Source organism: Conger conger, chromosome 17, assembly GCF_963514075.1.
Source record: "Conger conger chromosome 17, fConCon1.1, whole genome shotgun sequence".
Taxonomy (NCBI): domain Eukaryota; kingdom Metazoa; phylum Chordata; class Actinopteri; order Anguilliformes; family Congridae; genus Conger; species Conger conger.
Window position 1 is genome coordinate 34723014 of NC_083776.1, and position 19137 is coordinate 34742150.

Genomic DNA, 19137 nt, shown 5'->3' on the forward strand with positions numbered 1-19137 from the left:
TGTTAAGGGTTGTAATAGGATTTCCATTTTAGATGTTGGTATCTGAGGATGTGATTTATTTAACATCTGTAGAAGCTGTTATTTTTATTAAATAATTGAAACAAGACATACTGTAGCCTTCCACTTGTACAACTTGTACTGTAAAATTGGTAGATATGTGTTTGACTGTGGTTTTTTTGACAGAACATGAGCTTTTAAGATGTGAGCATGTATCGTCTGAATAAATCCATTTGCAGCTTTTAGTCAGAAGAATTCTATACTATGAAGCTGCCAAACGTCCTTTCTGCCTAAAATCTCATCACTGAAACGCAACGGTTTGGCGGCGGGTACCGAACCTTTAAATGAGATGGAGGAAGTGGTTGAAATTGGTTATTTTTAGAGTCCAGCAGTGGAAATAAATTTGTGAGCTGGAAGTATTGGGTAGTCTCTGTCGGCATTATCTGCAGGAACATTAAAATAAACTCTGCTCCCAGAGGCATTAGTTTGGCCTGGGGAGACTGAGTGGAAAACTTTAGAAGCGGTTTATCTGTCTCAGCTCTGCAGATGGAGGGAGTTTACTTCCTCTTTGTTCCTGGTCTAGCCAGTATTAAAAAAAAGTTGGGCTTTTCAGGAAGATTCAAACATTCCTTATAATGAAAGAATGCACCACTGTGTGTTTTCTGTGTAATATCTTCCATTACATTGTTGCTGAAAGCCAGACCCTCAAGGCTTTTAAAGGCTTTGTACAGTATTCTTTAAGATCCATTATTTGTAAGTCAGATGGGAGTGGAATATCTTCCAGTGGATAAATCCTCATCGTCGGGCCCTTGAGAGAGAGAGTGAGAGAGAGGGAGAGAGAGAGAGAGAGGGAGAGAGAGAGAGAGGGAGAGAAAGAGAAAGGGAGAGAAAGAGAGAGGGAGGGAGGGAGAGTGAGAGAGAGGGAGAGAGGGAGAGAGAGAGGGAGGGAGGGCGAGGGAGAGAGAGAGGGAGGGAGAGTGAGAGAGAGGGAGAGAGGGAGAGAGAGAGGGAGGGAGGGAGAGGGAGAGAGGGAGAGAGGGAGAGAGAGAGAGGGAGAGAAAGAGGGGATCATTGTGCTGAAATGTTTGGCTGCATGTGCTGTGCTGCAGTGCACCCATCTCTTGCTCTCTTTCTCTCTGTCGCACTGCAGTCCTCCACTCCTCTCCTCCAGACATCCCTCTCGCTCGCCCCTCTCGATAGGCTGCTCCAGCAGAGCCTTGTCTCACACTAACTGCACGCAGCCTCTCCATGGAAACCGTGCTAATTGTTCTGAGGGCTGAGACTTGGGCCACGTTCTTCCTCTGAGATAAGCATCAGCACTTTAAGCCCGGAGCTGCTAAAGAGGGAACGGGTGGTATATAATAATAACAACAACAATAATAATAATAATAATAATAATAATAATAATAGTAATAATAATACCAATAATAATAATAATACAGCAACAAGCAGTATGTTCAAGGTATTTTACAGGAAGAATGATAATATAACAGAGATACAATACTGAAAACATTCTAAAAGCAGAATGGGAATATGAGGAAGAGAAAGACAGATAGACAGACAGACAAGTGGACACAGGAATACAATGGTGAGAAAGATAAATAATGCGGGATAGACAGACAGTAGTTATGAGCGGGGCAGAGTTGAGAGGAAGTTACAGAGACTTATCTGTAATCTGAACTGCACCAGAGAATCTTGAAACCATTTCCTGACTCCATGACATTGCTGAAGTTGATATATTTATTTCATTTCAAATAAATATCCTCAAAAATAACATTTAAAATCAGCGAATCAGCCTTTATAAATTCTCACCACCCAGAAGCTAAATGCTTTTCTATGAAATGAATCAGTGGCAGCTTTCACATATCAAATGCAACAAATATAAGATCACTGTACTTGTGCATATAGAATTTTACTAACGCACAACTCTGATTTTTCACCATTAAATGTATTCACCGGTTGGTTGTGACTGGCTGCGCGGTGTGGGAGGTTTTTTAAAATACTGTGAGCCGCTCCTGGTGTCAGACGATGTTTCACCTGCTCTGTGAAACTGTGAACCAGAGGGCGATGCCCCTGTTCTGTAAAAAAGTCTGAAGCTGGAGTGTTTACCGTGTGCTGCAGTAATGGCTGCCAGTTCCCAACCTGCCCCCACAGCCAGGCGTATTCCGTCTCTCTGGGACGGCGCGAGACCCACACTGCCCGTCTCAAGGCGTCAGAACAGGCCCAGGGGCGGGCGCTGTTGCCTAGACGCCACATTTAATTCCGTTCCCGTTTCCTGTCACGGGCGCCGCGTCTACTGAACGACTTCCTGTCTGTCCCACATCCACCAGCGCATTCCTGACCCCGTCTCACCACACGCAAGAGGACGCGGGGTCATGTGACACCATAGACACGCTTCCCGCCACAAAGCCTCTCAAAACCTTTCTCTGGTTCAGACAGACAGGCAGACACTCGGTTCAACTCTGTTTCTGTTCCCTCCACCATTGTGTTGGCAAACCTTATTCCCAACTGCTTTCACAACATTGTCTGAGTGGCCTGAATTTGTGTCCCTACTGCCTTTAAAGCAACCCGCATGAGATAACGGTCAGAGGGTCTCAAGACAAGGTTGAATTCCAGAAAGCTGTTGATATTTCATTTTTGTGCAGTATTTCAGATCTACAATAGTCCAACACAATGGTAAAGCTCCCAGTGTAGAAATAACTATTTTCCCTGGTGCAGATTGAGTTCAATTACCAACAGCAATCCTTCATTTATTGTAGTCAATCTGCAGGCTGAATCACCTGAATGCTTTGTGCAACAATTCATTACAAATGTCAGAATCACAACAGCAAATGAAGTTCAAATGTGTGGACAATACACCCTTCAGACATTTGCCATAATATAATTCCTGCATGTCCTTGGACACAGGTGTACGGAGTCCATGAATTACCAAGCTGAAAGCACACAGAAGAATAGGCACAGTTGAAAGAAAAAGCATGTTTATTGTGGAGAAACAGTGTCACCTTGTGGCTATGGGAATCTTTAACATCCAAGCCATTTCCTTTCATTTGAGCACAACAAATGCAATATTTCAGCTTTTGTAGCATTGCATATATACTTTAAAAGTCCCCAATCCAATTATTCTATTGTTGGCAATTTAATATTATGCCACAAGGTCAACCAAATATGTTGATAAAGTTTTTTAAATTTCCCTTCACACTGAACAGGTTGTTGCATGCTTTTTGCCTTGACTGGTTAACTTACCAGGAATGACTGGGGTGAAAAAAAGATTAAACCATACTCATTGAGCACTTTATTATGAACACCTGTACACCTTTGTACAGTTTCATTGGCTCAGGTAGCAAGAGCAGTCGTCTGGCAGTCAGAGGGTTGCCTGTTGGTCCAGCCCTGGGTGTGTCGAAGTGTCCCTGAGCAAGATACCTAACCCCCAATTGCTCCTGGTTGGTGCCTTGCATGGCAGCCAATCGCCGTTGCTGTGTGAATGTGTGTATGAACGGGTGAATGAGAAGCAATTGTACAGCGCTTTGGATAAAGGCGCTATATAAATGTCAACCAATGACTTATTCTCAGGATTATCTAATCAGCCAATTGTGTGGCTGCAGTTCAGTGCATAAAATTATGTAGATATGGGTCAGGAGCTTCAGTTAATGTTCACCTCAACCATCAGAATGGGGGAGAAATCTGATTTCAGTGATTTTGACAGCGGCATGATTGTTGTTTGAGTATTCCTGTTTGAGCTGACAAAAAGGCTACAGTAACTCAGATAACCACTGTGTACAATTGTGGTGAGCAGAAATGCATTTCAGAATGCACAATATGTCAAACCTTGAGGCAGATGGGCTACAACAGCAGAAGATCATGTCGGGTTCCACTTCTGTCAGCCAAGAACAGAAAACTGAGGCTGCAGTGGGCACAGGCTGCCCAAAACTGGACAGTTGAAGACTAGAAAAACGTAGCTTGATGAATCTTGATTTTTCTTTTTTTTATTATGCAATAAAGTGCAATACAGAGTCACAAAATAATCAGACATTCAAAACAGACGGTGTGACGGTGTGCATGTTTATTATGGATGGTGGACAGGCAAAAAAACAAATAAAATACATATCAACTATATATATATATATATATATATATATATATATATATATACAAGGGAGAGGTTGTCTGTGATGTGCCGCCAGAATTGTTTAATTTGTGTGCAATCCCAAGTGGCATGCATACACCTGTCCGTGGTGCTTTGCGTGCAGTGTGGACAAATCTCAGAGCCTTTAAAACCCATTTTAAACATGAATCTTGATGTCGGCTGAGGCATACAGAATTTGGCAGCAACAGCAAGAATCCATGGACCCAACCTGTCTTGCGTTAATAGTCCAGACTGGTGGCGGTGGTGTAATGGTGTTGGAAACACTTTGGGTCTGTTAATACCAATCAATCATCTCTTGAATGCCACAGCCTATTTCAGTATTGTTGCTGACCATGTGCATGCCTTCATGGCCACAATGTAGCCATCTTCTAATGGCCACTTCCAGCCTGATAATGCACCGTGTCACAAAGTAAAAGTTATCTCAAACTGGTTTCATGAACAGGCGCAGTGGGTAGCACTGCCGCCTCACAGCAAGGAGGTCCTGGGTTCGAATCCCCGTCGGCCGGGGCCTCTCTGTGCGGAGTTTGCATGTTCTCCCCGTGTCTGCGTGGGTTTCCTCCGGGTACTCCGGTTTCCTCCCACAGTCCAAAGACATGCAGGTTAGGCTGATTGGAGAGTCTAAAATTGCCCGTAGGTATGACTGTGTGAGTGAATGGTGTGTGTGCCCTGCGATGGACTGGCGACCTGTCCAGGGTGTATTCCTGCCTTTCGCCCAATGTATGCTGGGATAGGCTCCAGCCCCCTGCGACCCTGTTCAGGATAAGCGGGTTCAGATAATGGATGGATGGATGGATGGTTTCATGAACATGACGATGAGTTCAATGTTCTTCAGTGGCCTTCCCAGTCACCGGATCAGAATCCAATGGAACACCTTTGGGATGTGGTAGAACGGGAGATTCGCAGTATGAATGCGCAGCTGACAAATCTGCAGAAATTGTGTCATGGAACAGACTGTTTTCAACATCTTGTGGAATCCATGCCACAAAGACGTGAGGCTGTTTTGAGAGTAAAGGGAGGCCCTACACAGTATTAGTATAGAGTTGCAATAAAGTGCTCAGCGTGAAATATACTCTCAGCTTGCTGCAAAGCTAGCATTGTACTGTGCTTTGTTTTGGTGGCAAAATGACTGGAGCACACCAACACCAACAAGCAGGGGCTTGCTGCAGCTGAGATCTGTCCCTCATATATAAATAGCAGCCAGCCACTGCTGACACTCCTTTTGAAGGCTGTGTAATGTGTGCTTACGAACAGGCGCTTAACCTGACCACCAATAACACTCACCATTTCCTTTACTCTGCTTATAGGTAGCTTGCTAATCATACAATGCCGCACTCAAGGTTAAGATGCAGATTAAAGATGATTGGCTGAAATCCACATTAGTATATCTGTTTTGATGTCACACTTGGACCCAAATCTAAATGGCTTGTTGTCTGCCTATTTTTTTCTGGAAGCAAATGTGGAGAAATGTTTCGCAGATTTATTATTTTTCCAGCTTACAGTAATTGGTACACCTTACAAGCAACCAAGCATTCAATAAAACTTAAAACTTAATATTACATTGAAATCAAGTGATTGTGGTAAAGCATATTATGTTACAATCAAGCTTAAAACCAAAAGGAATTTGTTCCTTTCAGAATTCGGACAAACAGCATTCCTATGGATTAATAGAGCAGGCTACTTAATCACCTGGACAATGAGCTAAAATTTAGCATTACATTACATTAATGGCAGATGCTCTTATCCAGAGCAACTTGCAACAAAGTGCAAAGTGCATACCCATAGCCAGGGAGCAAAGTCTGCAAAAGTAACTTACACATTTATTTTGGTCTCAAAGCCAAAAATCAAAACTAGTTGTGCCATAAGATTCAGTGAATTTATAGTATGTCATGGAAGGAAATGTGTCAGGAAATGTTGGATAAAGTTGGATAAAGTTGGATAAAGAGGAGCAGGCCACATCCGTGCTCACTATGCAGAACCGCTCCTGCAAAGGGACATCACGCAGTGCAGAAATGACATCCAGGACACTTCCAAGTCCTTGTTATTCAGTTATGAGTGTTTGGGCATTAAAACAAAGATTGCTTTATCGTAAATTATTAGAAAATATCAAACTCCGATCAACAGTTACATGCCACAGCTAAAAAAAATAAAAAAATAAAAAAATTTCTGTCCCATCTGGGAAATTCAGTTATGCACCTCTTTAAAATAAAATAAAAAATTGAACAGATACGAACACGTTCCGGAGGACGTTTTAGTCTCAGCCCAGCCGGGCCGTGGTGACGTTGGCCTCTGAGCACGAGCAGAAGGGGAAGGTCCCACAGCAGGGCTGCAGCCAAGGCCTCCAGAGGACCCTCTCCCAGGTCAGCTGCTCCGGGACGGGCCCCAGGGTCCTGGCGTGTGCCTCGGCCGCCTCCCCCACCCTCCGCAGAGCCTCGGCGTAGCGCGGCTCCGTGCTGGGGGACAGAGGGGCGCTCTCGGACGGGTCCCGGGCCAGGTCGAACAGCAGGGCCGGTCGGTGGTGCCGGACCAGTGCCGGTTGGCACGAGCAGAGGGTGATGTTGTAGCAACCCCCTGCCCCCTCCGGAGAGAAGTTGGGGGTGAAGAAGTGGGCCTTGAAAATGGCGTCACCTGGTGGATGGACAGACGGACGGACGGACGGACGGACGGACAAGGTTGTGTGTGAGGCTTGGTTCACAAGTGAACCACAGACAGGCCAGAGAGAATATCAAGACAACAGTGAGACAGAAATGCACCCTGAAAGAAAGATATGGGTTCTCTGTTATTGCATCAGCACATTGGTGTGCTCGCACACACATAGTGGGCGGTGGGACTCACTGTCTGGAGGGTGCCAGCGCACGGCGTTCAGGTGGGCTCCACAGTAGTGGAACATGAACTCATGCTCCGACCGCTGCACTCTGCCTTCCATTAGAGGCATCAGGTCATGGCCATCCAACACCCTGGGAGCACGAGGACTATTGTTAAAGATGACGATTATTATTCTTCATCACATACAAGTCTCCCCCACAAACCTCCCCCTCACTTCCCCCTAACCCCACTCACACACACACCCTAACCCCCCACACACACACTCACCCTAACCCCTCACACACTCACTTCCCCCTAACCCCTCACTCACACACTCACTCACCCTAACCGCTCACACACACACTCACCCTAACCCCTCACTCACACACACACTCACCCTAACCCCTCACATACACACTCACCCTAACCCCTCACACACACACTCACCCTAACCCCTCACACACACACTCACCCCAACTCCTCACACACTCACCCTAACCCCTCACACACACACACACTCACCCTAACCCCTCACACACTCACTCGCCCTAACCCCTTACACACTCACCCTAACCCCCCACTCACACACACACTCACCCTAACCCCCCACACACACACTCACCCTAACCCCTCACACACACACTCACCCTAACCCCTCACACACACACTCACCCTAACCCCTCACACACACACTCACCCCAACTCCTCACACACTCACCCTAACCCCTCACACACACACACACTCACCCTAACCCCTCACACACTCACTCGCCCTAACCCCTTACACACTCACCCTAACCCCTCACTCACACACTCACTCACCCTAACCCCTCACTCACACACACACTCACCCTAACCCCCCACACACACACTCACCCTAACCCCTCACACACACACTCACCCTAACCCCTCACACACTCACTCACCCTAACCCCTCCCTCACTCACTCACCCTAACCCCTCACACACACACTCACCCTAACCCCTCACACACACTCACCCTAACCCCTCACACACTCACTCACCCTAACCCCTCACACACACTCACTCACCCTAACCCCTCCCTCACTCACCCTAACCCCTCACACACACACTCACCCTAACCCCTCACACACTCACTCACCCTAACCCCTCACACACTCACTCACCCTAACCCCTCACACACACTCACCCTAACCCCTCCCTCACTCACCCTAACCCCTCACACACACACTCACCCTAACCCCTCACACACTCACTCACCCTAACCCCTCACACACTCACTCACCCTAACCCCTCACACACTCACTCACCCTAACCCCTCACACACACTCACCCTAACCCCTCCCTCACTCACCCTAACCCCTCCCTCACTCACCCTAACCCCTCACACACTCACTCACCCTAACCCCTCCCTCACTCACCCTAACCCCTCCCTCACTCACCCTAACCCCTCACACACACACTCACCCTAACCCCTCACACACACACTCACCCTAACCCCTCACACACTCACTCACCCTAACCCCTCACATACACACTCACCCTAACCCCTCACACACACTCACCCTAACCCCTCACACACTCACCCTAACCCCTCACACACTCACTCACCCTAACCCCTCCCTCACTCACCCTAACCCCTCACACACACACACTCACCCTAACCCCTCACACACACACTCACCCTAACTCCTCCCTCATCCACCCGTGGCCCTACCTATCATGGGGCAGCTGTCCCCCGGCCAGGGTGACCAGGGTGGGGTACAGATCCATGAGGCTTGTGGGCTGGTCAATCACTCTCCCCGCTGGCAGCCGGCCGGGCCAGCGGAACACGCCAGGCACCCGGATCCCCCCCTCCCAACCCCCCATGCCCTTTCCCCCTGCAGATGGGACAGGGATTCAGGGGTGCTGATGCTTAGGGGGGATTCGATTGAGGCTTTAATTATTTAATTATAGGGGATTCTTCAGGTTGAGTTTGGTTAGCCGAACGAGAGGGGACAAATGGAAATTGGCAAAGGAGAAATTCCGTACAGATATTAGGAAGTATTTTTTCACACAGCGAGGGGTCAATGCGTGGAATAGCTTGCCGGTGCATGCAGTGGAGGCAGAAACACTGGGGGTTTTCAAGACCAGGCTTGATAAGGTGTTAGATTCTATTTAGGTTTCAGGCAATTTAGGCAGTAGGTACACTTAGGGGTAGGAAAAGGCGAGCATTGCTGGGCTGAATGGCGTGTTGTGTGTTGTGTTCCAAAAATAGGGGCAATTTCTGCCACATGAGAACGGGTCTGGCACTTCAGGAACTTCCTCTTAGACGGCAGGATAACGTCTCCTGGAAACATGAGTCATGAAAGAAAAGAATACCCCTCACAGAGACGCTAAGGGCTATGCCACTTCAAACAGGCCTACCCTCCCACACAGCGGAGAGGTGGGGCGTGTGGGTCTGTGCCTACAGACAGGGTGGAGGAGTGTTTAGCTCGGGGCTCCAACCCTGCCTGTCGGGTGCCCAAGGCAGGCCGGGTACGACGTGGCTTCATGCTCAGCCGGCCAATTTTCCAACAGCACTTCCTAAGATGTTGGCGAAAACAAATTTCATGAATAGGGGCTGTATGAAATTCATAACAAGCAAACAAATCCAGTTTAAGGTGTATCTGTATGCGTTTGTGTGGTTGTGCAAGTGTGTGTCTGGGCCTGCTTGCCTGCGTGTGGTTTCTACTGTATTGTACACCAACCTGGATTTAAATATGACGGAGGGAGACAGAGACGGAGGGTTAAAAGTGAGAGTGTGAGAGCGCGAGAGAGAGAGGCGTTTAATTTGTTTTTTTAAGCAGACAGCTCTGTGGAGAGGTGAGAAGACGGAGCTGCAGAGGTGCGTGGGAGAAAGCGAAACACTGCCCACTCTGTAGACCGCACCTTCAGAGCGCAGACCCTGCCAGGGTGGCAAATAAAAAGCTCGTTATCCAGGCCAGACCTCACACAAGGCCAGAAGCTCCCTTCTGCCGTTCAGCGTGCCGCGCGAGCGGTCTGGCCTCTGTCGCCCGACCCCTCCCCCGCCCGCCGGCGCAACAAAGACGGGCTTTGTGAGAGGCCGATGGGCAGATGCTCCGTTTCCTCAGACCACTCCGCTTTCTGATTTCGGAGGTCTGAGCGGAGGTCACGCGTTTGCCGACGGGCTCACCCGGTCCCTGAACCCACGTTGTGTGTACACAACGGTTCAGCAGTTCAAATAAACGCCGTCCGTGACTTCACACAATCGAGCGTGTGTCTGTGCGTCTTCGCCACAGGAGGGCAGCAGTGAGCCGTTATCGAAAGAAAGAGCCGGGTGTATGGATGGAGTATTGTGGCAGGCAGACATACAGCCAAACAGACAGTTTAGTGCAAGAAGGAATTATTCCTAAGGGGTCTATTCACAAACACAATGACATGATGAAAAAGGCATTCAAATTCACAGAAATTAACAGGCCACAGTTTTATGTTACAGGAGATAATGGCATATAAAATCTTCTATCTTCATTGAAGTGTAGACAATTATAATATTACAAATTGCATGTAATTATTGTACAGGACAAAAATAATTGGAGGTCTCCTATGCTCTGATATTTGTATTCATTTGTATAGTCATGTGAAGTTAATTACAATATGAAAATATTAAAAGCCAAGTCTAATACAAAGATTGTGGCCATGGACACAGGTTTCCAACAGAGACCAGGTAATCACAAAAACAAGATGAACCTCTAGTGATTCGTGTAATCTTTCAGTAGTGGCTCGTGGGAGCCTGGTGGCAGTGACCGTGGTCTCACCTCTGTAGATCCCGTTCCAGCCTCCCCTCTGGCCCCGCGCGTCTCCGTCCTCGATGTGGCCCCCGTGATCGGACGTGAAGTACAGGAGGGTGTTCTGGGCCAGGCCCAGCCTGTCCACCACATGAACCATCCTGCCTGGAGCACACAGAGAGAGGGTCACCTCCCCTCCTGCCTGGACCACACAGAGAGAGGGTCATCTCCCCTCCTGCCTGGACCACACAGAGAGAGGGTCATCTCCCCTCCTGCCTGGACCACACAGAGAGAGGGTCATCTCCCCTCCTGCCTGGACCACACAGAGAGAGGGTCATCTCCCCTCCTGCCTGGACCACACAGAGAGAGGGTCATCTCCCCTCCTGCCTGGACCACACAGAGAGAGGGTCATCTCCCCTCCTGCCTGGACCACACAGAGAGAGGGTCATCTCCCCTCCTGCCTGGACCACACAGAGAGAGGGTCATCTCCCCTCCTGCCTGGACCACACAGAGAGAGGGTCATCTCCCCTCCTGCCTGGACCACACAGAGAGAGGGTCATCTCCCCTCCTGCCTGGACCACACAGAGAGAGGGTCATCTCCCCTCCTGCCTGGACCACACAGAGAGAGGGTCATCTCCCCTCTTGCCTGGACCACACAGAGAGAGGGTCATCTCCCCTCCTGCCTGGACCACACAGAGAGAGGGTCATCTCCCCTCCTCCTCCCACTGCACCCCTCACTCACATCTGGAAATGAGCTGAAACTCAATTCCTATTTCCTTTATTATATATTATGCGATATACTGTATATGTAATCATGTGCTCTGTACTGATCAGCATTGCCAAATACAAATGCCTCCCAAGCCAGGAAGTTCTAACTCCTACAGGCGTTGAGAAAGAAACATGACAGACAGGAAGGGTGAGATCCCTTGCTCGAGGCAGTTTTACTTTATTGTGGAAATGGGGTCATTGTCCTTGAAACCGGCATGCATACGTTTGCTCAGTCCTTCATGCGGGGTATAAAGGTTCGCTGTGAACAATGCTGTTTTTAGTGCGGTGTTGACACTGTCAGCAGACGTTAAAAGAAATAAAGACCCTTATAACTGAATCCAGTGTGAAGTGTTTTCCTGACTGGGTTGCCTCCATTTCCAAAGAAAAATGGTGGATGTTTCCTCCTCAACCCAACAGTAGATCCGTTGAGTGAGCTTGGTAAATGGTCTGCATTTATATAGCTCTTTTTATCCAAATCGCTTTACAAATGATGCCTCATTCACCCATTCACACACACACAAAAACACAGACTGGATACCATGCAAGGTACCAACCGTACCTCGTCAGGAGCAATTGTGGGGTTCGGTGTCTTTCTTAGGGATACTTCAACACACCCAGGGCAGAGATCAAACCTGGCCAGACGACCACTCTTACCTCCCGAGCTAATGTCGGCCCTTAGCCTTGCATTGTGCCAGTTATCTAACATACAACTGACCGATCATCCAGTCCGCCTCTTCCACGTTGTCACCGTACAGCCCGTGTTGGCTCTTCCCGGCGAAGCCCTCGGACACGAAGAGAGGGACGTGGACATGAGCCAGGGAGAGGAACAGGAGGAAGGGATTGTGTTGGTTTCTGCCAGGGAAACAAACAGTCACCATTTTACAAAAGCACAGCTTACACCAGTAAACATAACTTTTAAACAGAGCGGGATGTAGGATGGGATTCCGGACTTTTCTTTGAAACATTCTGGTGTACAGAAAAATTTGCTCAAAGTGTGCAAACAAATAGCTAATAAAAATGGTTGATTCCATTTGTGAATTTCACCGGTTACCTTTTTACATGCTATATGAACTCCGCCACTTTCTACAAACAATTTGCATATAAAATGTAGGACTACAATCACCATCTAAAATGGAAAAACAAGAGTCTGTGTGGTACCACCGCACCTATCCACAGGAAAACAAGAGGCTGACGAAGGCCCGGGCGAGGACAGTGGAAGGGCTTTGTACCTCTCCACAAAGCGCTCGGCCTCTCCCATGAGCCTTTGCGTCAGAGTGCCCAGGTCCATGGGCTGCTGCACCACCTCCTGGTTCCTCATGATGATGCAGTTCCACCTCCGCATGTCTGCGAAGGGCGCGTACCAGACAGCCGCTCCCAGGAAGACCAGGGCCACCAGCAGAACGACCACCTTCAGGCTGATCTCCAGCAGGCCGCAGAACCGCACAGCGGCCAGAGTCGCCACGGCCAGGCCCGCCAGCACAGTCAGGTCCCGTAACGCCCGCTGCAGGTCCACCAGGATATCCTTCCCCGCCCCCGGCTTACAGTCGTTAATGTTGGTGAAGGGCAGGCCGTAGAAGTAGTCGAAGCCATGCTGGTTTGGGTGGTGACAGTGGTCCTGTCGGTTCTCACAGCTCACACCTAAGTGCCACTTTCCTTCAACAGGAAACACGCAGATATTCTTCAACATTACATCCAAGGGCGGTGTGGTACTGTTTTAAACCAAGCCAACAGACCAGGAGTGACCAGGAGAGCCACGGGTTCTGCCGGCTTTTGTTTTCACCTTAAAATGAGCAACCGGCTAAGACTAACATCCAGCTGTATGAACAATGTAAAATGTGACTTATGAAAGTCACTATGTAAGCAAATAATAATTAATCATTGTCCACATGAATAGTAATGTGTGCTGTAACAATATTGTAGTATAATAAGTACAATAATTATAATAAATGCAATAAATGTATCCTATACAAGTAATAAAAGTGTAATGAACGTCTTTAATAAGCAGCTGGAAGGAACTTACCCACAATCCCTGTGCTATAGCCCTGCCTCTGAAGGAGCTTGGCAAAAGTTATTTCACTTTGGGGGAGACCTCCAGACCCACCCAAAAACAAAAGGACCTGCACCCTCCCACTGCCGCCAAGCCCTGGAAGACACACACGCATGCACAAGTGCGCGCACACACACACAAAGTTGAGTAGACTGATAACCCCGAAACCTCGAGCCACATGTGTCAAAACTCCAGTCCTGAAGGGCCATAGTGTCTTCTGGTCTTTGGAAGGTTCTCAGGACCAGTTGAAGTCACTGATTAGCTCATTAATCCACAGATCTAATTTTGAAGTCCTTAATTGGCAGCTGATTGAAAGGAAACCATAAAAACCCAAGAGATCCCCTGCCTTGGCCATCCTTCTGCATGATTACACCCTCGGTAACAGGATGTAGAAATCAGCAGCCAATCAAGGTCTTAAGACCTGTATGGACTCTCCAGGCAATCAACAGCTTAAAATAATCACTGGTGCCAAAACGCACAAAAACCAGCAGACTCTGCAGCCATCCAGGCCTGGATTCTGACATTCCTGTGGTCTTGGACAAGGGCTTGCACTGCGGGTCAGGATAGCATATATAAGTTCCCACTGACATTCACAGCAGTCAATTTACACACCGCTCTAATTGCACGCAATCTACCAGTTACTGTTGACACATGTTTCAGTGCCATATTTTCACATAAGTCAGCCTGCATTCCAATAAGGCAGGGGGGTCAACATCCAGTGCTGGAGGGCCGCAGTGTCTGCTGGTTTTTGTGGTTTCCTTTCAATCAGCAGCCAATTAAGGCCTTCAGAACAGCGTGTGCGCACTCTTTAGCCAATGAAGACTTACATTCATCACTGGTGCTGAAATACACCAAAAACCAGCAGACACTGCGGCCCTCCAGGACTGGAGCTTGACACCCCTCCAATAAGGGATAGTAAAATGGCTAATGGGCCCTTGGGGATATGAGGTAAAGAGGGGGCGGGGACTGAGGGAACGCACCTGAGCGCAGCGGGTAGCGGCCAGTCATAAAAGCAGCTCTGCTGGGAGTGCAGAGCGGGGCGGCAGCGATGTGTTGGGTCAGCTTCACCCCCTCCTGGGCCAGCCGGTCGATGTTGGGGGTTCTGGGGAGAGGGGCGACATGGCTCAGGCGGTAAGAGCAGTCATCTCATTGGCTCAGGCAGTAAGAGCAGTAATCTCATTGGCTCAGGCAGTAAGAGCAGTCGTCTCATTGGCTCAGGCGGTAAGAGCAGTGGTCTCATTGGCTCAGGCGGTAAGAGCAGTGGTCTCATTGGCTCAGGCGGTAAGAGCAGTCGTCTCATTGGCTCAGGCAGTAAGAGCGGTCGTCTGGCAGTCGGAGGGTTGCCGGTTTGATCCCCCGCCCGGGCTGTGTCGAAGTGTCCCTGAGCAAGACACCTAACCCCCGAAATTCTCCTGACGAGCTGGTCGGCGCCTTGCATGGCAGCCAATTGCCGTTGGTGTGTGAGTGTGTGTATGAATGGGTGAATGAGAAGCATCAATTGTACAGCGCTATGGATAAAGGCGCTATATAATATGCCAACCATTTACCAGAGAGACAGGCGGTGGCACTCATTCACGAGGCCTTAAGCCACATTGTTTAGGTTAAACTCATGTCACTTGGCAGAGTAATGATTGCCCACGTGAACTTCCTGTCTTGGTGTACTATTTGTTGGCCTACTGAAAAAGACAATGGCTAGATAATTTTCCGTTGTCACTGAATCTAAAAGCCAAGGAAGAATAGTTACGCTTAAACAGCGTTTGGATGCATTTATCATAGGTTAGCCTTCTTGTGTTTATGACTGCAGTCTTGAACTTGTCAACTGAGGGACATACAGAATGAAAATTATGCATGGTGTGCCACGGCTGCTTTTTTATAACAGGGACATAAAAATAGAATTGTAAAACAGTCTAAGGAATGTTGCCCGTGAGAGATAACAGAAAGTAATGTTTCAAACTGTCACTTACGTCTCTGTAGAACATTCTGGTTACAAATGCCATTTGGTCTGAGCATTAGCATGAAATGCATTACTGTGACAGAGCTCTCGAGTTGTGTGTGGATTGATGAGACCGAACATCGGCCAAGGCTAGTTCACCTCCACAGCACATTCGCTCACACAGACACGCGTGAGACGGGTTACCTTATGGTGTCGTTACCATAGCAGCCGACGTCCCCTATGCCCAGATCATCGACCATCATGAGGATGAAGTTGGGCCTGACGTCATTTCCGGTTTCCGCAGCCTCCTCTCCTAAACTGACCGCCAGTAGCACCGCAAGCACAGAAGACCCAAGACCACAAGCCAGGCTCCGAAGGTGCAGAGGAGACATGGGCACACACTCTGGGGGTCAGGATAACGTACATTACACCACATTACATTACATTATTGGCATTTTGGCAGATGCTCTTATCCAGAGCGACATACAGTTGATTAGACTAAGCAGGAGACAATCCTCCCCTGGAGCAATGCAGGGTTAAGGGCTGTGCGGATCTTATTGTGGCTTTATATAGTATATAGTTGCACTGTACAGTGCATGCACTGACATTCAGATACAACCTGCTGATGTACCTTTAAGCAATTACGCTTTAGCCAATACCCAGCCGTGTCAAAGGTCAAAATGGCTTACGTATAAAAACAAGCTCCATGTTTACTGAGCGAATAAAATTTCATTTGCGAATCCCAACAATAAATGTGTAAAATTCTGATACTACTGGCTGAGCCCATTGGCATCAAGCACAATGGAATTATAAACTACAAACTTTGGCCGATAGTAAAGCTACACAGAGCACATTTCAACTTCCGGTGGCATCCACATTGTGCATCGTGCTTCTGTCCTCATTATGTGCCAAGAGAAATGTATGCCGTGTGCCTAAATAATAACTACCTTTGATACTACAAAGAGTTCCATGATCTAAGTGGGAACATTTGGATACCTCATGAGACACAAGAAGGACCATTTTAACAAATAAAAATATCAAGACAATAAGTGTAATAATGTACATTTACAAACCATGTTTCCAGTATAGTGATGCACGGGACAGGGCTTTTTGTTTTTTATACCTGCACTCGCCAAAATAAATACTAGAGGAATAACCCTTAGTATATACATTGAACAGACTATATGCGGGACAGAACCTGCCTGCTGTCACAAAGGTTTGCTGTACTTGCTTGCAAATGCAAATGTTAATAAAATGTATACATATGGTATGTTCAAGTACAGTATTTCCTAACCCAGTTGGGTGCTAATGTTAGCCCACTGTGCATTTATATATTCAGCATATGGTTTTCTGTATTACTCTTTTCAATGCAAAATAGGAGCTAAGTGTGAGAAAACAAAGTGAGGATAGGAAACCAGGAGGTAAAAATTAACGACTGGCAAGAGCCCCATATGGCCTCCCCACAACGATACCCAACAAATTAGGGGGCAAAGTTTGAAGAGTCAAAACTCGATGCAAGCATTTTTACAAGAATATTATTGCTATAATAAAACACAATCAATCTGGTGCCATAAAAAAATAAAAGGTCTGCTAGAATTAATAACATTTTGACGGCCTGGAGAATAATTATCATACACTCACGGAGCACTTTATTAGGTAGACCTACACACCAGCTGGTTAATGCAAGCAATTAAATGCATAAAAGCATGCAGACATGGACAAGAGGTTCAGCTGTAGAAATGTGATCTAAGTGACTTTGACCATGGAATGATTGTTGGTTCCAGACAAGGTGGTTTGAATATCGCAAACAACTAAACAACAACAACTTGCTAATGAGATTGGTCAAAGGTGACTAATGCAAATAACCGCACATTACAACAATTGTATGCAGAAGTAGCACAGACTGTATTTCCGTAGAAAAAGGCTATAATGAGATCAGTCTTCAGAGGCATTGATTACAACACAATACAACCATTATCAGTGTGGATTGAATAGCGCCTTTTCCACCGGGTTGTAGTCGGAACTATCCAAAACAAGAACTAAAATTTCAGGACGTGTTCGCACCACCGAAGCATGTTATGCACAAAAAAGCGGGCAGTGGGCAAGAACTATTGGAACCGCGTCTATTAACTGGCCGGTCTGCCACTTCGGTTATTGTAGTCTTGAATGTTTGGAATCCTAACTAACTTTGCTAACGAAAGACTACGAACCAAGCAGGCTTAGCTATACGGCTGTGTTCTGACCACCGTGAGCCAACAAGATCTTCCGAACACCGGGACATTGTGCATTTATTTGTCGTTTTCTCTATAACTATTGATCCAATTCTCATCAAAGTGTTTTAGTGTCTGAAATAGTCAATAAGCAACCATAATCAAACTACATTCCTCAGGAGAAAAACTACAAATTACGACCGCTTCCCCGTGATCTTGTCAGAAGTGAGTTACGCATTGTCCTTTTGGTTTTTAGCAATATAATCTGTTAAAACATCTTCAGAAATGGGTTGTACGTTTTTGTTTTGTTTTTTACTTGATTTTCATGCACAAGTATTTTTAATTGTTCTGTTATTATGTACTGCAAAGTAACCTGCGTTCTTACCTTACGTTGTCGCAGAACTACGAACGTTGAATTCGGAACAAATTCCAAAGTGGCGAGGGTTGCCAGATCAGTAGAAAGGTCTTTATATCTCATGCCTGTCGCCCTTTATATAACATGCCTGTTGCCCCGAGAGTTTCATTCAGCTTATCATGGGAATCAGTTCTATAGCCATGAATTGGGCTGTAGAATACTGAGCGGAGTAACTGGTTCATCCTGATATATGTAGCCTGATTATGGGGTGAGTGGGCCTCTCAGGAATTAGTCCTAACCACACAAAATATAACATTGGTGAAATGTATTTTTCAACATACTGTATGTCAAAATATGATGTCAATATATACATAATAAAGCAGTTTATCTACTTATTCCTGGGGGGGGTAGTTTAGTTTAGGTTTTGGCTGGGCCACTGAAGAACAGACAACTTTGTCCCAAAGCCATTCCAGCATTTACTTGGCTGAACTTCATGGCTTGGTTTTTGTCCTGACATACAATGTGAATTGTGGGAGCTTATATAAACAGGTGTGTGCCTTTCTAAACGATGTCCAATCAATTCAATTTGCTACAGGTGGACAAGTTCAAGTTCTAGATACATCTGAAGGATAATTACGGCAAACGGGATGCATCTGACCACAATTTGGAGTGTTACAGCAAAGGGTCTGAATACTTATTTAAATGAGAGATTTTGATTTTTAATAAAAAAAATTTAATGTTAAAAACTTTGTCATTATTGATTTAGTGTAGATTGATGGGCATGAATGGCTATTTTATCCATTTAACTACATCTACAACACAATGTTTTTTTTATTTTTATGCAAAATGTGAAGGGGCCTGAATACTTTCTGAAAGCACTGTATGAACAGGGAATTCATATGTGGTAACACGACTAGCCCAATTATAATTTTATGACTGTACATGCACTGGGTTTGAATTTACCTATCTGGATTATTGCGTCGTAACTATAAAGATGTTACATCCACAATAGCGGTTTAAGTTTCCAAACAGTCTGTTTTGGTAAGCCTATTGTTTGGCCCGAGAATCAAGACTAGATACTGAAAGTTTACTTATACCTGCACTAAGGAAGAGATTGAATACACTTGACTATT

The 19137-nt window shown here is 46.8% G+C and overlaps 1 protein-coding gene across 1 annotated transcript; it reads right to left on the reverse strand.

Moving 5' to 3' along the window:
• Positions 1–5598: 5598 nt before the first annotated feature.
• On the reverse strand, positions 5599–18237 carry arsh (arylsulfatase H). Its single transcript, XM_061226333.1, has 10 exons — positions 18035–18237; positions 15644–15842; positions 14487–14608; positions 13480–13602; positions 12689–13112; positions 12175–12311; positions 10722–10856; positions 8642–8804; positions 6974–7095; positions 5599–6766 (listed from the first exon to the last, which is right to left on the reverse strand). Exons 2-10 carry the CDS (start codon positions 15829–15831, stop codon positions 6396–6398), a joined length of 1785 nt encoding a protein of 594 aa, XP_061082317.1. The 5' UTR covers positions 15832–15842; positions 18035–18237; the 3' UTR covers positions 5599–6395.
• Positions 18238–19137: the final 900 nt, after the last annotated feature.

Bases quoted from the DNA above. Each gene is read 5' to 3' on its own strand.
- arsh (XM_061226333.1), bottom strand. From the start codon at position 15,831: ATGTCTCCTCTGCACCTTCGGAGCCTGGCTTGTGGTCTTGGGTCTTCT. The intron at 13,113-13,479 runs GTAAGTTCCTTC...TTCCTGTTGAAG, and splicing joins CTATAGCACAGGGATTGTGG to GAAAGTGGCACTTAGGTGTG. The intron at 8,805-10,721 runs GTGAGACCACGG...TCCCATCTGCAG, and splicing joins CTGGAACGGGATCTACAGAG to GGGGAAAGGGCATGGGGGGT.